We start from the raw sequence: 22,779 nt of genomic DNA, 5'->3' as shown, positions 1-22,779 counted from the left end.
CTTTTGTAGTGGCCACTTGCATGACAGGAATGGCCAGTACCCAGCACCTTTCCATGGTAGTCATGCCTGATACCATGTGTAAGGAACATGGCTGTGCTGCAGCTAATCAGGCATGGGGCAGCAAGCATAGGCTGAGGTAAACAGCCTGGATGACTCAGCGGGTTTGTGGTGCAGGCACACAGTCCCATGATTTATATAATCACAGCCATGTGGACATAACATAGAGAAGCTCACCACCTGGCTCTCAGCCACTATTGTGTAATGTATAAAAGTAACACTGACCCTGTGAGGGAGCTGCTGAATAAAGGCACGCCTCATCTACCTGATGTCTCTTGAGTGTTGAGTGTTCTTCCAGCTCCCTGCCCCACATCCACCTGCTCCTCTCAGCCCTCATCTGGGGCTGGAACCTGACTCTGAGCATGACCCCATGTAGGTATCTGCCCTTGTCTGTCTGTGCGGCCCATGGGGCAGGGGGAGCTGACTTCACTGCAGTAGGGCAGGGCACAGGACTGAGACCCAGGCTTCTCTCAGCTGCAGGACTGGTGTGAGGTCCAGTATGAGCACCTGACACAAGTGAGCCAAACACAGTGACACATGGGATTTTGTTTGCTAGCGGCTGGCATAGATGTTCTTTCCTAGTGGATGAGAACCCAGAGGGATGCAGACCAAGGAGTGGCTATAACCCATCAGGTGATTATGAAGAGGGGGCTTGTCTGATCCTTGAAATAGAATCCCAAGGTCAGATCCACTGAACTCTGGATCTGACAAGTTACATGAGCCAATACATTTCTGTAACATAAAATGAAGTTGAACTTAAACTGAAGTGTTTCTAAGTGATAGAACTACCTGACTTTGGCAGAATCTCAGATAACTTTGCCTGATCAAAAGTCTCCATGATTGTTTATACTTCCGGGGGGGGAAAAAGGAAACATCGTCTGCATTTTTCCTTTCCTCTTCCTTTCCAACACCTTTGAGTTTCTTAGCCAGTTCTTGAAAGCAAGGATAAGTCTGACAACCTGCAATGTGTTTTTCAGAGTCTGATTATATGTCTTTGCAAAAGTCCTTCTCATATCTTATTCCTGAACTTTCGAAGAGGTCTCAACCTGTATTTCAACAGACATTTAAGTTTTCTTCTTAACACTCATAAAGCCCCTTACTAGACAGGAAATCTTTTAATAGAAATTTATAATATAAATAAAGAGGATATATTCAAGAGACATTTGGGGTTCATACTTTCTTATCTTTTTTTTTTTTTTTTTTTTGCCGTGAAGACTCTTTTTCACTATGGTGTAAGTTGAATAACGTGTAAAAGTCTTGAAACTTTCAGCACATATCTGGAATGTGTTGTTCAAGTGTAGCACTGTTTTTCTTTATGTCAGGGCTGGAAGATGAGGCCACAAGAAAATTTCTGGCCGAACATGTTGCTATTAAATGTTTATTCTCTCTGAAACCCATGTTGAAACTTAATTCCCAGTATCACAGTACTAAGAGGTGAAGGGCCAGCACAGTGGCTCATGTCTATAATCCCAGCACTTTGGGAGGCTGAGGTGGGTGGATCACTTGAGGTCAGGAGTTCAAGACCATCCTGGCCAACATGGTGAAGCCCTGTCTCTACTAACAACAACAACAACAAAAATACAAAAATTAGCTGGGCATAGTGGTGCATGCCTGTAGTCCCAGCTACTTGTGAGTCTGAGGCAGGAGAATCACTTGAACCTAGGAGGCGGAGGTTGCAGTGAGCCCAGATTGCACCATTGCAATCCAGCCTGGGCGACAAGAGCGAAACTCCAAGTCAAAAAAAAAAAAAAAAAAAAGAGAGAGAAAAAGAGGTGGAGTCTTTAAGAGGTGAGTGGAGTAATCTAGTCCTGGATTAATGGGTTATAGAGGGCATGCGTTGGTTTTCAGAAGAACAGATCTATACTAAGAGCCAATTTGGCCATCTCTGCTGAGTCCCTACCATGTGATGTTCTGCACTGCCTTGGACCTCTACAGAGTGTCCCTACCAGCAAGAAGGCCCTCACCAGATGTAGCCCCTAGACCTTGAACTTCCAAGTCTCCATGTCTGTAAGAGCTGTGTGATCTTTCTTTGTTAAATCTAGCAAGAAAGTAAACAATCGCCTCTGAGTTACAGGTATCTTTGAAGTAACACATCTCAATTTCCTGCCTAAAGCTGACTCTTCATTCCCAGTTCAGGATGACAACTTCCCACCCCTTCTGTACTCTTACTTTCTAGTGGTTCAAGCTGGAATCTCAGGAGTCGCTCATGATTATTTTCCTTAATTCTACATGTAATCCCCATGACTGCCTTGCTGGCAATAACTGCATGAATCCTCACTCCTTCTTCTTTTTTTTTTCAGTTATTTTATTTGAAATTCCCTGTCATTACCTTGCATTTACTTTCTATTTAACATCTTTATTAAAGTATAATTGACATATAATAAACCCCACATATTTAAAGCGCACAACTTGATAAATTTTGACATATGTATACGCCCGTGAAATGAGCACCATAATTAAGATAATGAACATATCATCATTCGTAAAAGTTTCCTTGGGACTTTCTGTAACCCCTCTTTCTTGCTTCTCCCTACTATCCCCAGGCTACCACTGATATGCTTCCTGTCACTATATATTAGTTTGCATTTTTTAGAATTTTACATAAATGAAATCATATGGTATGTACTCTTTTTTATTGGCTTCTTTCATGCAGCATAAGATTCAATAATTGTGTAGCATATATCGATAATTCATTCATTCTTTATTGGGAAACTGTTTGCATACTATCAATAGAATGCAATACAATTCCACAATAAAATATGAATGTCACAGTTTGCTTAGCCATTTGCCCATTAACATTTGTTTGTTTAGCCATTCACCAGTTTGTTTAGCCATTCACCAGTTAACATTTGGCTTGATTTCAAGTTCCGGCTATTACATATAAAGTTCCCATGAGTATTAATTTTTTTTTTTTTTTTTGAGATGGAGTCTCGCTCTGTCACCCAGGCTGGAGTGCAGTGGTGTGATCTCAGCTCACTGCAACTTCTGCCTCCTGGGTTCAAGCAGTTCTCCTGCCTCAACCTCCAGAGTAAATGAGACTACAGGTACACACCACCACGCCCCTCTAATTTTTGTATTTTTAGTAGAGATGAGGTTTTCCCACGTTAGCCAGGCTGGCTTAAACTCCTGATCTCTGATGATCCACCCACCTTGGCCTCCCAAAGTGCTGGGATTACAGGCATGAGCCACCACGCCCAGCCAGTACGAATCTTATATAGTCAAATGTCTTCATTTATCTTGGGTCAATATGTAGAAGTGGGATATTTGCGTCATATAATACGTGTATGTTAAACATTTACAAAACTCCCAAGCATTCCTATACACCAACAATAGACAAGCAGAGAGCAAAATCCTGAATGAACCCCCATTCACAATTGCTACAAAGAAAATAAAATACCTAGGAATGCAGCTTACAAGGGACATGAAGGACCCCTTCAAGGAGAACTAAAAATCATTGCTCAAGGAAATAAGAGAGGACACAAACAAGTGGAAAAACATTCCATCCTCATGAATAGGAAGAATCAATATTGTGAAAATGGCCATACTGCCCAAATTAATTTATAGATTCAATGCTATTCCCATCAAGCTACCATTGACATTCTTTGCAGAATTAGAAAAAAAAAACTACTTTAAATTTCATATGGAACCAAAAAAGAGCCCATATAGCAAAGACAATCCTAAGCAATAAGAACAAAGCTGGAGGCATCATACTACTTGACTTCAAACTATACTACAAGACTACAGTAACCAAAACAGCAGCTACTGGTACCAAAACAGACATATAGATCAACAGAACAGAACAGAGACCTCAGAAATAACACCATGCATCTACAACCATCTGATCGTCGACAAATCTGACAAAAACAAGCAATGTTTAATAAATGGTAAACTGGCTAGCTATATGCAGAAAACTGAAATTGGACCCCTTCCTTACACCTTATACAAAAATTAATTCAAGATGGATTAAAGACTTAAATGTAAAACCCAAAACCATAAAAACCCTAGAAGAAAATGTAGGCAATACCATTCCAGACATAGGCATGGGCAAAGACTTCATGATGAAAACACCAAAAGCAATTGCAACAAAAGCCAAAATTGCCAAATGGGATCTAATTAAACAAAAGAGCATCTGTACAGCAAAAGAAATTAGCATCGTAGTGAACAGGCAATCTACAGAAAGGGAGAAATTTTTGCAATCTACCCATCTGACAAAGGTCTAATATCCAGAATCTACAAGGAACTTAAACAAATTTACAAGAAAAAAAAAAACAACCCCATAAAAAGGTGGGCAAAAGATATGAACAGACACTTCTCAAAAGAAGACATTTATGTGGCCAACAAACATATGAAAAAAAGCTCATCATTACTGATCATTACAGAAATGCAAATCAAAACCACTATGAGATACCATCTCACGCCAGTCAGAATGGTGAGTATTAAATAGTCGAGAAACAATAGATGCTGGTGAGGCTGTGGAGAAATAGGAATGCTTTTACACTGTTGGTGGGAATGTAAATTAGTTCAACCACTGTGGAAGACAGTGTGGTGTGATTCATTGAGGATCTAGAACCACAAATACCATTTGACCCAGCAATCCCATTACTGGGTATATACCCAAAGGAATATAAATCATTCTACTATAAAGACACATGCACTCGTATGTTTATTGCAGCACTATTTACAATAGCAAAGGCATGGAACCAACCCAAATGCCCATTAATGACAGACTGGATAAAGAAATGTGGTACACATACACTATGGAATACTATGCAGCCATAAAAAAGAATGAGTTCATGTCCTTTGCAGGGACACGGATGAAGTTGGAAGCCATCATCCTCAGCAAACTAACACAGGAACAGAAAACCAAATACCGCATGTTCTCATTCCTAAGTGGGAGTTGAACAATGAGACTCTATGTACACAGGGAGGGGAACAACACACACCACAGCCTGTCACGGGATGGGGGGCAAGGGGACAGAGACCATTAGAACAAATATCTAATACATGTGGGGCTTAAAACCTAGATGATGGGTTGATAGGTGCAGCAAAACCACCATGGCCCAAGTATACCTGTGTAACAAACCTGCACATTCTGCACATGTATCCTGGAACTTAAAGTAAAATAAAATTAATTAATTAATTAATTAAAAAGAAGCAAATTGAGGAAGTGTGCATTAAGGAAATACACAAGAGGAATTACTACCACACTCATATTAAATTGGCTAAATTTAAGAGACTGATTATATCTAGTGTTGGCAAGGAAGGGGAGGAATTGGGACACTCATATATACTGCTGGTAGGATGTAGTACAGCCTCTTTGGAATACAATTTGGGATCCTCGCTCCTTCTATTTCCATCTAACTCCACTGCCAGGACTGCAGCCATGCCTCCATTCTCTGTGTCCTGGATCACAGCCCGGTCCCTGGTGTCCTGGCTTCTTCTGCTGCCTTGTCCCAGTCCATCTCCCATGAGAGGCAGTATGAAATATGTTTAAAGTAAAGTCAGATTATGCCACTCCATTTCTTTAACCTCTTCAAAGATCTAAAACTTTTCTACCCTGGCTTACAAGACTCTACATGATCTAGCCTGTGCCTCATCCCTCCTCTTAAGTAAATCAATACCAAGTGGCCCCTTGTTCACTATAGTCTGGGTTATCTGAGCTGACTTCTGATGCTTTAACATGCCACATTCACTCCAGATAGGGAGACTTCCTGTCATTACTCCCACTGCCTGGAAGTTTGCTCTTGGTTTTTGTTGTTTTTTTTTCTCCAAAGAGACTTTATTTTTTAGAGCAGTTTTACTTTCACGGCAAAATCAAGCAAAAAGGACAGAGTTCTCATATACCACCTGCCCCCATGCATGCGCAGCCTCCTCCACTATCAACACCACACTCATAGTGGTACGTTTGTTATAACCAGTAACCAGTGACTTTACACTGACACATTGTTATGTGTCACGCCAAAGTTCATAGTCTACATTGGGGTTCACTCAGTGTTGGACATTTTAGGAGTTTTGACAAATGTAACACATGTATCCACCGCTATGATATACAGAATTCTTTCACTGCCCTAAAAATCCTTCTCCCTGTTCATCCCTTCCTCCCCTATCTCAAACCAAGGAAACCACTTTTTTTTTTTAAATGTCTCTATCATTTCCCTTTTCTAGAATGCCATATAGTTGGAATGACACAGCATGTGGCCTTTTCAGGTTGACTTCTTTCCCTTAGTAACGTTCATTTAAGGTTTCCCCATGACTTTTCATGGCTTGAGAGCTCATTTATTTTTTAGCACTGTATAATATTCCATGGTTTGTGATATAGTTTGGATGTGTCCCCACCCAAACCTCATCTTGAATTGTAGCTCACATAATCCCCACGTGTTGTGGGAGAGACCCAGCGGGAGGTAATTGAATCACAAGGGTGATTACCCCCATGTTGCTGTTCTCATGATAGTGAGTTCACACACGATCTGATGGTTTTATAAGGGGCTTTTCCCGTATTTGTTTGACATTTCTCTTTCCTACTGCCATGTGAAGGGCATGTTTGCTTCCCCCTTCCTCCATGATTGTAAGTTTCCTGAGGCCTCCCCAGCCCTGTGGAACTGTGAGTCAATTACACCTCTTTCCTTTATAAATTACCCAGCCTTGGGCAGTTCTTTATAGTAGTGTGAGAACAGACTAATACAGTCTGCATGCATCACAGTTGATTTATCCATTCACCTGCTAAAGGAACATCTTGCTTTCTTCCATGTTTTGACAATTCTGAATAAAGCTGCTTAAATATTCACGTGCAGGAATGTGTGTGATGTTAAGTGTCAACTCATCTGGGTAAAGACCAAGGAGCATGATTGCTGCAGCTTTTGGTTTTTAACCTCACTGGATTACACTTTTACCCAGATATCAGCTGTTTAACATATTAATGTATTAATTCACTCAGCTTAACTGATTCAGCAATCATTTCTTGGTAACTGATGTTTAGGAGACATGGTCTGGGTGTTGGGGACATGACAGTAAGTAGAGTGGGTTCTGCCCACTGGCACAGATGTCAGGGCACAAGGACTGGAGAGGATGATGCACACAGTGAGAGGTGCTGGAAGTCACACACATGCTGACTATGGCTGGCTGACCCCGTGACAGGGTGTGGGAGTAAAGAAGGAGTCAGACAAACTCCTCAGTTTTCGGTCCTAGCAAGTGGGAGAACAGGGGCACATGCAGGCACCGTGCTGCAGGGAGATGCTCCTCGCAGGACCCAGGACAGAACCGGCTGCCAGGGATGGCAGTGACCATGATGGCTGTGGTGGGCCAGGCAGACAGCCATCTTACCAACAGAACTCATGCTGCTTATATGTGGGGAGGAGACAAAGGAAAAAAAAGGGAAGGACCAAGAATGATACCAAAAAAAAAAACCAAAAAAGTTTGATATTCAAAACTCTATCAAGGACATTTCCCATAGAAACTGGACTTGAATGGACCTTAGAGAACTGGTTGGATTTACTGCCTAGGATGGAAGGGGGTGCCACTTGCACGCCAAGCCCAATATTGCAGAGGGGCTGATTGGAGCTGTGCACTGTGAAGGATGAGAGCTGGGCACACACAACAACTGAGAAATTCATTGGGAGGTGAGTCAGAAGGAGGAGGAGGACGAAGAGGAAGAGGAGGAGGAGGGTGAGGAGGAGGGAGAGGGGAAGGAGGAGGGGGAGGGAGTGGGGAAGGAGGAGGGGAGGGGGAGGAGGAGGAGGAGGAGAAGGGATGCACACGCCTCAGGAAGGGCAGCACCGAGCAGAAGATGATCATAAAGTCACTTCCTCCATGTCTTGGTTTTTAAATCATTGCTGTCTGTGGGATTTGTCCTCTGGGCTCCTTCTTACCCCAGATGCAGTCTTGGGCACGCACCCTAGCCTTTCCAGTCACTCTGAGACAACACAGTCCAGTGTGATGTGCTGTCACTTATTTCCTGTCTTCAACTTAGCTTCTTACACATGGAGCTGGTGGCCATTCTTAGACGCTAGCAAGATGGGTGTGGGTGGGTGGGAATGGGGCAAGACAGGCTTTTCCTCTGTTCCAACATTTTCCTTATTCACCAGCTTGTTTGTGACCCCTCCAAGCTTGGGGTAGGAGAAGGGATCAGGAGAAAAAGACGCAGTCTTTGTAACCTGGCTTCCCAAAGTGCTTGAGTCATAGTCCAAGATCAAAGAACAGGCTGGTGGGGTGGGCTTCTCACCTGCAGCGAGCTCCTTGGGACGGAAGAGCATCTTCCGCACGGGACTTGGGCAGAGCTCAGCCAGGAGACCCACATTACACCCAGATTATTTTAAGAGAGAAAAGGTAAAAGCAAAACACTAAAATATCACAGAAGGAGCCACCGCAAGAAGCAGCCGACACCTTGGGCTGGAGAGAATAAAGGAAAGAGGAAGGAGTGAGCAAAACTCAGAAATGTGGAGGAGCTGCCACCCAGAAATCACACTCAGACATATGAAGAAGGGACCTTCTGGGCTGGTGCTGGGGCCTCTGCTCTTGGAGTCAGGGCTCTGTGGAGCTGGGAAACCAACTTTGCTGGTATCTCCGAGGGGATGCTATGAGGCTGGCTCTGCGTGTGTCACAGAAACTGCAGACCCAATTCGTATGCTGCTCTGTTCATGAACTGCCACTGCCAGGGTGCGAAAGCAAGGATAGCAAGACGCTAGCAGGACCAGGAGTCAGACAGGACAGGATGGGAGGCACAGGCCCCTCTCCCACCTCTTATCTTCTGGTTTCCTTGGGTACATCTGTTGGCACAGCTGAACAGAACTCTGGCAGGAGAGGTGGCACGTGGCTCCCCAGTCCCTACGTCACAAGGCAGAGTATAAAAGGGAAGGTGTGGGGCCGAGAGACAGTAGCTTAACCACCAGCTCAGGGTCCTGGGATTCATCCCTCTTCCAGTCAGCAGGAAGTGACAAAGAGCACAGGAAGGCCCTAGGGGCCAGGCCCCTTTTGCTGATGTTTGGCTGGTAGAACTTAATCACATGTCAGGTGCAGGGAGGCTGGGGAATAACTAGACAGAATAGAAACAAGTTTTGGTGAGTGGCTGCCACTGGTGCTGTGTGGATACAGTTCAAAGTGAGGACTTTCCAGCTGTGGACATCCAGCTACAGTTCTTTGAATGGGGGATGGAAGAGCAAAGTTTTATTTCTGGCTGCTCACTTTGCCTCAGCCTCGCTTTCCTCCCAGCTCCCACTGAAATGCCCGCCGCATCCAGTATGCAGAACCCCTGCTCATCCTAGTGCGGGTGAGCATGCGGCTCAGTCACCTCCAACCCATCTCCTGGAGCTGTCCCACGGTTCCCTTGGAACCACTCTAGGGCATGTAGTGTCTGACTCTGAGTGCTTCACTTCGTGGGGGCACTGATGAAAACAAAGCTCTGGAATATAGCATCATCGAGAGGCAACTGTTGATTTAATTTATTAACATATACATCCACTGAAATGGCTGCTAGATGTGGTCTAGAAACCAAGGAGACCCCTCACTGGCCTCAGGTGAAGGGGAAACACGTCCCTCCCTTTCCTATCCCTCCTCGGAGTTAGGTGGGACATGCCCTTGCCAACTGCTCTACAGAGAATCCCCTCCTCAACACGTGTCACCTCTGAGCACCTGCCACCTTCTTCCTCCAATCCCGGAAGCTACAAGAAGCTTCTCGTGTGACCAACTCTTACAGCCGCCAGGTGTTCACAAACCCGCAAGGCAGAGTGGGCTTTTCCTCCTTTACAGAGGGCGACTGCAATGTGAAAGTTGTGAAAGTCCTTTCAAATGTTGCTTTTTTTTTTTTTTTTTTTTCTTTACTTTTCTCAATCAGCTTTCTCAGGTTGAAGAAAATTTTGCTTTAATAATCATATCAGTTTTGCCTTCTATTTCAAACTAATTGTTTCAAAACTAAATTTTATTTGTCCGGTTTCTAAGTAACATCAGTGTTTCAGGAAGAAGCAACATGTTTACTCTCTGGCTTCAAATCACTTTGAGGGTAAGAGCTGAGGCTGTGAGCAAATTGCTGATGTCTGAGGACAAGTCGAAACCCCAACACTATAACCCTGAGTATTGAGAAAAACTGGAGCAAAGACAGCTTAGGACTAAGCCTGGTTGAACGTGTGTGGGCGGATAGCAAAGTGGTTCCCACAAGACGCCTTCCACCCTAGGATGCCCCAGAGGATGGCCTTTCCCCTCCGCAAGAAGGTTCGGTTAAGTCGTAATACCGTCGGAAATTCTATTTATGTGGAAAACACACAGGGAAAGACAGACATCTTGTGGGCATATGGTAGCATTACATCACAGGTCTGGAAATTAATACCTAATAATCGGGGTCATATCATTGAATAACACACTGTTAGTCACAAACAATTCCATCAAACATCCCTCCAACTTTTAAAAGAAAAAAAATGAACATATAGTTCATTTTTCTTACGGTTAAATGCATCAATTAAAAGCATAGCCTTGAACTTCCAAAGAATAGACAGCTTTCCATTTTGAGTTCTCCTTGGTTTCTAGACCATATCTATTAGCCATTTCAGTGGAGGTATATGTTAATAAACTAAATCAACAGTTACCTCTCAATGATGCTAATTCCAGAGCTTTCGTTTTAAGCAGATACCAAGTATCTGAGAGGTAATGAGCGTGTGGGGTGAGAAGTGAGACTTTTTGAGTTGGATCCTCTGAACAGCTGGCTGGATTCGACAGGCACAGGGAATCCCAAGACCAGAGATTGGAATGCAGACATTCCTCCGGGTCTTAGGGCTTCTCTGGCAGAAAAACAACAAGTTTATCTTGGAAGTTTGACAGGAAAAATGCTTTTAAAGAAAAAGCAAACCATCTTTTTCCTATGAGTCAGCTGAAGATATATTTATCTCCTTTCCAAAATGGATACCGCCATCAATAAATTATTAATAACTACTATTTGTCTAGTGAATCCTATAGAGTGTGTCCCATCCTTGTCACTTTTTACTTAAATTACCGTTGGTCCTCTGTAAGGAAACACCAGCACAAATAGGTCATTTGCGTAAGAATTTAAAGACAGATGTGTGCTTCCAAAGCCATAGTTCACCACTTGCAGTATACACACTTGCTTGTTTGTTTCCATCGTGATGACAAAACAGGTGTGGCCCATCATGCGGGAAAGAGAAAAAATGTAATTCTGACCATTCCTCAATTAGTGGCCTACTACATTTTCATTATGACCAATAATCACACCTGTTTTTGTACAGCCTGCATGCTAAGAATGACTTTTACATTTTGAAGTTTCTTAAATAAACAGAAGGTGACAAATAGGTAGCACAGACCTGTGTGACCTACAAAGCTTAAATATTTACCATGTGGCTCTTCAGAGTCTGCCTATCCCTGCATTACGTAAACAAGACTCGTTTTCATTAGCTGTCTTGAGAACTGGCTTTGAGAAAGGTAGGAGAAAATACACTTTTATTAACATTTTTGAAGGGAAATATTTGTTGTTTCTTACCTTCGATTATTTGCAGTACATTTGATTCCTTCTGACTTTCATTTAACATCTACTATGCAGCACTTTGCAGCATTTAAAGGGAAGACTCATCTGTAAGACATAAAAATCACTATCATCCAACTCAAAATGTGATGTTACTAAAAATTACTCCGTGCTAAGGGGCTTTTTTGCCCCTTAGGTGGCAGATCCTTGGGGTTGTGGAGGTAAACCACGGAGCCTGGAAGAGCAGGTAGGATTTCTACACCTAGAGCTAGAAGGAAGCGTGTTCCAGGTGAGGGGAAAACATTAGCAAGGGTGCACAGACAAGGAGGCAGCAGTGAGAACTCCAAGTGCCCCTAATCATAAAAGTGCATCATGGCTGTGGGTGGATGGTGTAGAGGGAGAGAGAGCTGGTGTCTTCTCCAGTAAGGTACTTTGGAAAAACACACATTTAAGTAACTGTACATAAAAGGGAAGTAATGGTGAAGATAAATTTGTCTGGGATCAGACGCTAGCACCGGGACGATCATGATCCCTACAGGTCTTTCTCTAATACCTGCTGCCCCTTTCCCTAATGGGTCACATGGTCTGTCTTCCACTGTATAGCTGCGTCCCGCTATGGATCTGCTCACTTCCCTTTTCTTTTTTAACCTTCCCTTGTTTTCTGCCCACCTGTCTCTGAGAAAAGCTGAGACTTCTATCACCGGCAGGTCCTCAGTTAGGTACACGCCTGTCTTGCTTGGGTGTCAACGACAGGAAACTTAGCTATCGCTGGATGTCTGCTTTCGCCACCCCACAGCAGGTGGTATCCAGAGTGTGTAAGCAAGGTCAGGGGTGCGAAATTTGGAGAAGAAAACTCAGAGAAAAATGCAGACTGCTTTTTTTGGAAGGGGTGTTTTCAGTTGCAATTTCCATACTGAGGAGCTAGAAATTGGCTGGTAAGGTCTAGACATTAACTTAACTAAACGTGCATTCTTCCTCTTGAATTTGGACTTTATAAGGAATTTGGATTTTATAACCACACGATGGAAGCTGCGACAGGCTTCTGAACAAGGTCCTGACGGCGACCAGCTGTGATGACTAAAAAGACGATTCTGGTGGTGGTGGATACGGTGGCTGGAGATAAGAAAAACCTCGGTTCAAACGAGATCTGAATTTACCCACTAACTACGACCACGAGGAGTTTATTCCTTTATCTTTCCGTTTTCTCTCTCTCCCGAGAGGTGTCAAAAACAGGATTTGGAGGTGGCAGGATAATGGCCAAAATGGGTGGACAAGGCGGCGAACGATTCAACCAGGCTCTGGCCTTGGAGCATGGTGGGCGGTGGCGCCCACACCTGGGCCTGGGAACCCGCCGCTCGGGCATCACGGGCTGCCGCGGCGACCGGCGTGGACACATGACCGAGGAGCGAAAGGTCAGAAGACAAGGGGACTGTTACAGGAGCAGGGGAGCCGCCACTGGCTGCTAAGGCCGTGCAACTGGCGCCGAAGCGCACGATCTCCGCCGCAGCGCGTCGGGAACTGTAGTCCCTCCCTCTCCTGCTCCCTGGCCCAGGACGGGCTCCGGGACAGCGCCTACCCCTCTAGCTGTAAATCACGCACTTTCCTGTCCTGGACGCCGGGTCCTTCCACTTCTCAGGCGTCTGGAGCTTACGTCACGGGCGGGTCACCGCCCACATAGCGGAGGCCTTTAGGTGTCTATGGAAAGCCTGTCGTACAGCAAGGTGGCAATAAAGGATCGACCCTTAACAGTGGAAGGAATGCACCTTCGATCCCTCTACTCCTATTGGCTGCTCCTCTGTGGGCGTCTCCCCTGCCGCATAGCACAGCTCCTCTCCCGGTGTTGCTCAGGCAGCGCCTTAGGCAGCCCCGCGCCCAGGGGAGGGGCGGGGCGAGCCAGGGCGGGGCGGGGCCCTGACTGGACTGCGTCGCGCTCGGGGGCCGCGCCGGGTAGCGTTTCTTTTTAGTGCCTGAGGCAGCTCTGGCTCGGAGAGCCTTTTGCTAGCCCCACGGGGACCTCTGTGCACGGATGGACCCGCCCGGACCTGGCGGGAAGCGGCCTGGCAGGCGGCGGCCCCGGCGGCATCAGCAGAGACAGGACGGGGCCGACGCCGCGGGCCCCTGAGGCGTGCGTGCCCACCGGGCCCGGCGGCGGCACCATGATGCCGGGCGAGACCCATTCGGCGGCGCCCGGGACGGCGGCGGACCTGTCGCGATGTCAGGGCTGCGCCTCTCTGCAGCAGGTGCGGCACCTCCCGGGGCCGCGGGCGCGGGGGGCGACTCGGCTCGGCCGGCCGGGAGCGCAGGGATGTGGGGTCCGGCCGCTCGGGCTGTGCCTCAGTGCGCTGCTCTCTCTTCCCAACCGTAGCTCTTGCTCGCTCGTCTCTCTGCTCACTTTTTCCTACATGAGTTTTGGGGACGGCTTTCTTTGCTTTATTTAAGCTTGAAACCCAGAGTTCTTTGACTGGAATGCGCTGGTGTAACGGTGGGGGTGGAGTGAGCGAGGTTTGGAGGGCCCCCACCTTCCCTACCCGGCCTCGGAGCTCCCTAGGGCTGACTCCGTAGGTCAGTGAGGGACAGGTGAAACGCCGAGGGCAGTTATGTCCCTGAGGATAACGCTTTGGTCTTCTGGCCCATCCTGAGTATTTGTTGTTTGGAGGCAGAATCTTACGTGACATGTGGGTTGTCTGAGTCGTTAGACTCGAAGAGTCTAGGGAGGCATTTCAGCTTATAGCAGATGTGCCATCCCGAGGCTAATTTTTTAAAAAGCAAGCCAAGTAATTGGTCAAGTAGCTTGTCAGTTGTTTGATAAAAGTAGTTTATTAAAGGCATGCAGAGACTGGAGGTTTCTAACAGCGGCGTGGGCTCTTCTTTAGAGTGACGTAAGGGAGAATTGCTAGAGTATGGCTCCAGATCTTATGGGGTGGTACTTGGGCAATAGTGCCCCTCATTTCCCACGACTCTCCTAGCTGCCTGATGTCGGGGGTCTCTTTTAACTTCCTACTATCGCGGTTTCAGTGATAAAACGGAACTCACCAGCACCTCATTACCTACTCTACCTAGTGTTCTAGGAACTACAGACATTGTGGTGAACAAAATAGGATCTCTCATAAGTAAGATGCATATGTGTGAATAAGTCCTCAGAAGATTTTAGGTGTTAGAAAATAAAGGAGGATGTTGGAATATTGGTCTTGTCTCTTAGCTGGAGTAGTCAGTTAGGGAATTTTTGAGTCACTAACTTTCAGATATTTGAATAATGAGAAGGATCGGGCTGTCAGAAGAGATGTGGGAAGAGCTTTCTGGATAGAGGGATTAACAGGTGGAAAGGTTCCTTTGGTGAGAAGGAGCGGGGTGTCTTTGATGAGCAGAACATGGTATGGTTGGCATGAGCATAGTGCACACGGAAGATGGTTGATGAGACCAGACGGGAGTGCAGGCTAGGTAGGCCATGCCGAGAAACTTGGTTTGCATTTTAAGTGCAATATCTGTGAACTGATTGCAAACATTTTAAGTGTTGAAGGAAGGGGAGGAAGGAAATGTGCTGCTTTTGTGAGTAGAAAGAGAACTAATAGATCATTGCCTTCACTGAGCTGCATTGTGTAGGTATCTTATAACGCCCCCCCGCCCACCCCAGGAACGTGATTGGAGTTCTCCCGAATCTTTAATACATTGTATTTATTATTCTAGCCAGTTCACTCAACAAACATTTATTGATCACCTGCCGTATTTTAGACACTGCAATTATGGCATTAGGGGAGAAAAAGACAAAAATTCTTGATCTCTTGGAGCTTCCATTCTAGGAGGGTGGCAGGATAAATGAAACAATGAGTTATGTTAGAGGGTAATGAAAACGTTGTTGATGAATTGAACAGAGATGGGGAGGGAATGAATGGGTGAGGACTAGAACAGTGGCTGTTGGAATTTAAGTAGGGAGTCCTGGAACGTTTATATTGGAACAAAGGTGAGATAATAAGCTCTGTTGAAATCTTGGAAGAAAAGTCTCCCATACAGTGGAAACATCAGATGTGAACAACTGTAGCAGGAGCTGGCTTGGTGTGCTTGGGAAGAGCAAGAAGGCCAGTGAAGCTGGAGCGGAGTGAATGCTGGGAGTCAGGAAGGTAGGAGGAGGGCCTGATTGTGTGGGCTCCTGTAGACCATTGTTGGGGTTTGGGCGATGGAAATGGTGAGTCATTGGAGGCTTTTGTGCAGAAGAACTACTGATGTGAACTGTGCTTTTCAGTCATGGATCTGTTATGGTTAAATTTAGCCACTGTATCCTTCTGGTTGCTTAGGCCAGAAACTAGATGGCATCCTTGGTGCAGCTCTTTTTTTCTCATAACCTGTATCCAGTTTATCAGATTGTGTCCGCTCTGCCTTCATTATTCACCCACTTTTCAACATCTCCACTGCTTCCACCGTGGTGTGAACTACTCTAATGTATGACCTAGAGATTGAATCTCCTTCCTTCTACCCTTGCCACATTTCCTGCTGTGGGTTCTCAGAACATCAATAAGAGTAATCCTAGATCCAGGGGTCTGCAAACTTTTTCTGTAAGGAGCAAGATCACAAGTATTTAGGCTTTGGGGACTTGCTCAGAACTGCTCAGCTCTGCCATTTTCATGTGAAAGCAGCTGTAGACAATTCATAAAGAAATGAGTATGCCTGTGTTCCATTGAAACATTATAAACACTGGAGTAGGGCCTTAGTTTACAGAGTTCTTCTCTAGGTCAGGACACTATTGCATTTGGATTTTCTGTGGCCTGGAATTGGATTACCTTTTTAGGGGAAAGTTATGAGTAGAGTCTCTGGAGGAATTCTGTAGTTGTGCAAAGTGAGTCTAGAAAAACAGGTTCCTGGCAGTTTATAGAGAACCTTGAATGGTAACCATCATAAATTCTTGTACTTATTTCTGTCAGTGTTATGGGATGGTGAAGGTTTTTGCATAGTTACATTAGGACAGTGCTTGTAGTAGAAGTAACGGTGGTATGCAGGATGGATTGGAGGGGGTGCAACTAGGTATGGTAAATTATTTTACTAATACATAATAGTGATAACAAAACTCTGAAGTAATTGAAGGTTCCTGGGAAGGGGAATAAAGAAGAAAAAGGTTCTGAATATGAGACAGTGTAAAGAATGGGCAGGTCTCATGTCAGGAAATGGAAGGTCCCGAGATTAAAACTCAAATGACCATGAGAACTGTGGTAGATATAGGAGGAAGAGGAAATCAAGGTGGAAGGGACTGAAGTTGGAATGAGGTCAGAACTAGGAGTGTTCAGCCATTTTCAGATTTAATGTTTGTGGAACACAGTGCTTCCAAGGTGCCCTAATATCCCTCAAGGAAATAGCAGGCCAGGTTAGACGTGCACTGTGTTCAGTGTAGGAATTTTATTTGGGCCAGGAGCGGTGGCTCATGCCTGTAATCCCAACACTTTGGGAGGCCAAGGCAGTGGATCACGAGGTCAGGAGTTCAAGAACAGCTTGGCCAAGATGGTGAAACCCCGTCTCTACGAAAAATACAAAAATTAGCCGGGCATGGTGGCATGCGCCTGTAATCCCAGCTGCTCAGGAGGCTGAGGCAGGAGAATTGCTTGAACCTGGGAGGCCAAGGTTGCAGTGAGCCGAGATGGTGCCACCACTGCACTCCAGCCTGGGTGACAGAGCAAGACTCAGTCTCAAAAAAAAAAAAAAAAAAAAAAAAAAGCTTATTTGACAGAAGGGAGGTGTGAGGATAGGAAAATGGGGCATTATGTTCTGTCACTTAAAGGAATCTTTGAAACCATGAGGCCAATTCATGGGACTACATGCTATCATTAGAGTCAGTGACGGAAAACCAACTAGCTGATGTGTGGCCTTTGATGAAGGGGAACATGGAATGGTGAGGAAAGGAGAAACAGATAAAGTGTGTTAGAGGGTTAAACAGGGAGTGCCTTCCAGAGGGAATCAGGAGTTCCAGAGGGAACCAAGATCGGAAAGAATGAGAATTAAGGAAAAGCAATTCTTTTGGTCAATTAGTAGATAACCACTTTTTGGAAATAATTTTCTGCGTGTATTATAACTACATGAAGTTCCATATTTCAATTAAACTGTCGTGTGAGAGAGAAACTAAAGAGGTAGGGAGAGAAGATATTCTGTGCTATAGTTTTAACTTTTTGATCATGCAGAGAATTTACAAGTGTAACATAAGAGTCAGTCTTTCCAATGGTAGGCAACCATATTGGTGTTGTGACTTCATTCTGAACTGTAATGTTAGGCTAACTTGCCTCTCTGTCTTGAATAGTGGTTTGCTTGCCCTGAAAATCTTCCTTTCATTTCTTAATCCTCCCTGTCCTTTTTTTCTTTAGTTGTTGAAGAGATAACGGTACCTTTGCAGAGATCATTATTTGATTCAGAAGTGTGCAGATTGACTACGTTTTCTGTGTCTTTTGCTCGTAGTCTCACAAATCACTTCGTATCTGTTTTGTTACTCTCATTGATTACAGTAGTTCATTGCTGATCCATAGCCCAATGCCCATAGCCCAATGCCCAGAGTTCTGGGTTGCAGAACTTTGGCAGTCAGATATAACAGTGTGGGTCCTCACTCTAGTCATATTATGTATTATGTATGGTTAAGTAAAGTCTTAAGTTGTGTGTGTTTAAGTCAAGCTAGTGAAGCTGACATAGTCTCTTTATTCTGATGAAGGAGAGGCCCATATTTGCTGACTTCACTGCAGTGCAAAACAATTGGATTCTCCTGGGGATCCAGATGAGAGTTTGAAACACATGATATTGTTCATCTCATGTATCTAGATTAGATTCAGTGAGTTTGATGTATGGTTGTCCTTGGAACAGATTTGAGCCTGTCCATAAACTTGTGCTGGACTCCCATTGATAATCGCTAGTGATTTAAGTGTCATCGTTTGGAACTTGAAACATGTTATTCCAGACCTATTGATTTATAAATGGTTCTTTTACAAGGAATGCTCACAAAATTGTAATTCATTCATTTACCAAACACATTTATTGAGCGTCGATGTATATATGATGCTATCCTGTGTTTCAGAATACAATGATGAACTGAAGAGGCATGGAGCTCATTCTTGTTGAGGTTACAGTTAAGTAGAAAAGCAACCACAGTATAGGTATAATATAAATATTATGGTAAGGGACATATGAGGTACTCTGGGAGCATGTAGGAGGGACAGCTATATAGGAATTGTGCCACCTCTCTGAAGGCTTCATAAAAGTGAATCTAAATTGAGGTCTGAAAGATGATTTGCAGTTAACTAAGAGGGAAAAGATGGAGGGAGAGTGTTGTAGACAGAGCAAGTTGTGCCAAGGCCTGGAGGGGAGAAAGTAGTTGACGATAGATGAAGCACAGAGTAAAGGTGGGGATAACTGAGGTGGGGCTGGAGAGACTGGGGTTTTCCTTCCCAGCACCCAGAAGCCACTCTGCTTGGTTTTGGTGGGTGGGTGTGGTTGGGGCACAGTTAGAGAGAGGTGGACATTCCTGCCTTGTTGCCCTGTTCCAGTCCACGCTGTACCAGAGTTTCTAACAGGTGAGAAGACACACTCATCTCTGCTAGATATCAGCGTAGGCTTTGATTTTAAATAAGAGCAGTTAGTAAACAGCAAGCACACCAGGAATAAGTGGTTTATCAGAGAGGAGTCATGCTGAACAATTAGCCAAATCTCTCCCAGCAAAGCAATAAATGTGAGTAGTGTGATTTTTAAAAATAATTTATTTTGAAATAATTTCAGACTTACAAGAAAGTTGCCACAATAATACAAATAACCCTGATGTTCTCAAATTCACAAATTGTTAACATGTTATTGCATTTGTTTCATCATTGTCTGCACACATACACTTTGTCTCCTGTACATGTTCCAGGGTATACTTCCTCTAGATATGAACGTTTTCCAACATAATTACCCTACACCCCTCCAAATCAGGATAGTAACATTGGTGCAGCTGTAGACCTATTCAGATTTTGCTTGCTGGCCTGGGAGTGGCTTTTTGCTTTCTTACTCAAAGTCATGTCAGGAATATGTGTTATATTTTATTGTAATGTCTCTTCAGCCTCCTTCATTTAGTCTTTGTCTTTCGTGTTTGTGAAAGTTTAAACAGCAGAGCCTTGCATTCCTCAGTGAACGTTTTACTACTTCTGAAGACATTTTTGATTGTCAGTGTTGGAGTCCCTAAGACCACGCTCATGTTCAGTACTCATAGGACTTAGCATATAGTTATACTCATGGCTGTGGTTTCTTACAGGGAAAGCATACAGAGTGAAGTCAGTAAAGGGAAAAGGCATATGGGGCAAAGTCTGGGGAAATCAGGCACAAGCTTCTGAGAGTGTTTCCCAGTGGAGTCACACAGCACATGCCTAATTGCTCCAGTATCGTGTTGTAACAGTACTTGTGAAGTGTTATCTGCCGGGGAATCTCATTAGGGACCTAGTGCCTGAGTTTTTTTTACTGGGGGCTGGTCTTGTAGGCACCCTCTGCCTAGCAAGCACCAAGATTCCAGACCCCCACAAGGAAAGCAGATGTTGAGCATAAACCATACATGATGAGCCATTTTCATCAGTTTGGGGAATGATGGGAAGGAACTCTCCAGAAATCCGAGTCCCCAGGTGACAGCCAATGGCCCGCCTTGCAAGCAGGTCTTGCTAAGGATCGTGTTCTCAGGCCTGCTGTCTTAATTGTTTGCGGCACACACACCTTGGGGCTTGGGGAGTGCTACAGCCAGCTGGTAGAGGCCAGGGATTCTGCCGAACCTCTCGTCTTCCTTCTAGCCCAAGATGTCAGTAGTGCTGAAGTTAAGAGACTGTCTTCTCTTACATATTTACTGATTTGTTTGAGCAGACTGCATATCCCGTTATCATCTGTATTTATTTGTTTGCTGTATTATCTGTATACTTACTACCTTAGCATAACCATTTTCCTGGCTACACTGGCCATGTCTTCTGTCATGTCCTCTCAGCTGGTAGGCCTGCTAGCTTGCTCTTTGCCCTGTGTGCTCAGCCAGGTGTGATTCTACTTCCCCAAGAAAGGAAGGAAGCATGGGCATCAACATTCACAGTGACAATTCAGGAGGGTATTGTATGGATAAAGTTAAAATTGTCTGCTAGAGGGGAGAAGTAAATGGGAAACAAAAAGTCTTGAGTAAGAGAGTGGGCCGCTCTGGGAGTTGTGTTAGTGAATTAGTATAGCTTAAGAAATTACCGAGAAGGCAAAGAAAAACAAAAGATGGTAGTTATGAGAGAAAAGAGGAGAGAATTGAAAATAAGCCTGAACTTTCCAATAGACTATATAATAGAAGCTCTAGAAGAGGAGAGCAGGGCTGCTAAGAGAAAGCGATAATCGAGGAAACAACCCTTAGTATCTCCTGGGGAGGAAGAACACCTTGAACCTCACTTCTTCCATAGCAGCTGGACCTGTGCAGGAATGAATGTGGGTCAGAGGAGCCTGAGCACCCTTCACCCAGGCACACCCTGCTCACTTTCACAATTGCGAGGTTCATTATTTAGAGGCCTTGGTTTCAGCCAACATAAATGACATCTGAATCTGATTGGAGGGAAAAAAATGTTTTATCAGAGTATTACAATATCTGACCACAGATAATACAGTATCTGACCAAATTTGAGCTGATATGCAGCAGGGCCTTGGGAAATAATGTTAGTCAGAGACTAGAATGCTATCGGATAACTGAGAAATCTTTTGTTTTCTCATTATACTGTTTTGTGATCTTGTTTTTTGTTTGATCACAGTTAAATATAAAAAGGCAGCTAGACAGATATACAAGAGTTGTTAAGACAAGTCAGCAGCCCCCAGCCCCACTCATCCCTGCTTTCCAAGACAGAACCTTTTTTAATTGCTTCCACTGTGTATTTTACAATGAACTTTCCTGTTGTTAAATAGTAGACTCATTGCTGACTTTGGGAGGTGAGGATTCAGCTCTCTTACTGCCCCATACTCCACCATGCCTAAGCATATCTCTTCTTTCTCCATTTGTTCAGTATAGTTATGATTTCAGTTAGATCAGTATTTGAAGTTGACGTTATTAGGACTGTTATTTGAAGCTAAGCTGTAGTGTTTTCTGCATGGTTTCTTGTTTTCCCTGATAATGATTGTATCTTTAATTCAATTTTTCATCCTGAAGATATTAGTGAGTGCTTACTGCTATGCCAGGGACTGGATTGAACACTTTATATGGTGCATCTTATTTAATCCTGATAGTATGCCAGTTATTTAAACTCTTTGTGCTTCAGTTTCTCCATCTGTAAAACTGATGAAATAGTTTCGAGGCAGGGGAGAGGTTAAATAAATTTGCCCAAGGTCACTTAGCAGAAAGTGGGGGTGGAATAGGAATGTGAATCTGACTCTGTGACTCTGGAGCCTGAGGTTTCTTCGGGGTCTCTGCCTAAGTACTTGGCAACTCAAAATGACATCTGGAAGCATGGGAAAGATGAGCTAGGGTACCAAAGAACTCAAAAGAGAATGGGAGAAAAAAGAGGAAGAATCACTTTTATTTTAGAAAAAATAATAGTTTAAATGCATGTCCAAAAATAACTGCATTCCCTTGCAAGTCTCTGCCAGTTTGGTATAAATACTCGAATGTTTTCAGTGTTTCATTTTCTTCTCCCTTCGAGCTTTGGGGCCTACTCTTATCTGGTACACAGCAGCATTCTGAGGGCTCTCTTCACCCCCATCTCCATTCTGAAGGACCATGTTCACATCTTTCAGTACCCCCTGAGAAAGGATATCTGGGAAGTAAGTTTGTAGAGACATTGCAGATTTGAAAATATTTATTGCGTAGAATTTTACCTTGGAATTACTTGCCCTTTGCCATTTGGAAGGCTTGCTTTCTAGGTCTAGTTTTTCGTGTTGGTGTTGAAGTCTGAAGCCATTCTATCCCCGATTCTTTGTGTATCACTTGATGCCTTTTATTTTGCTCTTGGGATTCTCGTAGGGTTTTTGCTTTGTCTCCAGTGGTCTGAAATTTTGTGTTCTTGTTTCATGGTTTGAATCCTGTTGAAGTCCATATTCCAGGCCCTTTCAGTTAGAAATTTCTAGATTTGCTTCTGGGAACTTTTCTTGAATACCAGTATTTTTTTTTAATTAGGTCTCCATCTTCGCCTTATTCTTTATGTGGAACTCTTATTGTTGGGTATGTGGGGCCTCTTGTGTTGATACCCTATTTGTTTTTATTTATTTTCCTTCTTTCTCGTGTGTGGGTTTTTATTTTCTGCGTCCTTTTTTTTTAACTTTATGGTCAAATATTTTGAGTC

General features: G+C 44.2%; 1 protein-coding gene and 1 long non-coding RNA gene across 3 annotated transcripts in view; one reads left to right on the top strand and one right to left on the bottom strand.

Annotated features, from left to right (window-relative positions):
* Positions 1-13,177, bottom strand: part of LOC134757632 (uncharacterized) — a 110,053-nt gene extending 96,876 nt beyond the window's left edge. The window contains exons 1-2 of the long non-coding RNA XR_010131853.1: positions 12,185-13,177; positions 11,534-11,623 (exon numbers count right to left, since the gene is read on the bottom strand). This is a non-coding gene — a long non-coding RNA (uncharacterized lncRNA). The remainder of the gene's footprint in view (positions 1-11,533; positions 11,624-12,184) is intronic.
* Positions 13,178-13,433: 256 nt separating this feature from the next.
* ICE1 (interactor of little elongation complex ELL subunit 1) overlaps positions 13,434-22,779 on the top strand; it is a 67,455-nt gene continuing 58,109 nt past the window's right edge. For both annotated transcript variants that reach the window (XM_063700851.1, XM_055367904.2), the window contains exon 1: positions 13,434-13,755. In XM_063700851.1, coding sequence (XP_063556921.1) covers positions 13,672-13,755 — 84 coding nt within the window. In that variant the 5' untranslated portion in view covers positions 13,434-13,671. The remainder of the gene's footprint in view (positions 13,756-22,779) is intronic.

The sequence above is a fragment of the Gorilla gorilla genome, chromosome 19, assembly GCF_029281585.2.
Source record: "Gorilla gorilla gorilla isolate KB3781 chromosome 19, NHGRI_mGorGor1-v2.1_pri, whole genome shotgun sequence".
In the NCBI taxonomy this organism is placed as follows: Eukaryota; Metazoa; Chordata; class Mammalia; order Primates; family Hominidae; genus Gorilla; species Gorilla gorilla.
The sequence above is the reverse complement of the archived record's forward strand: the minus strand, read 5'-3'. Positions and strand labels throughout refer to the sequence as shown.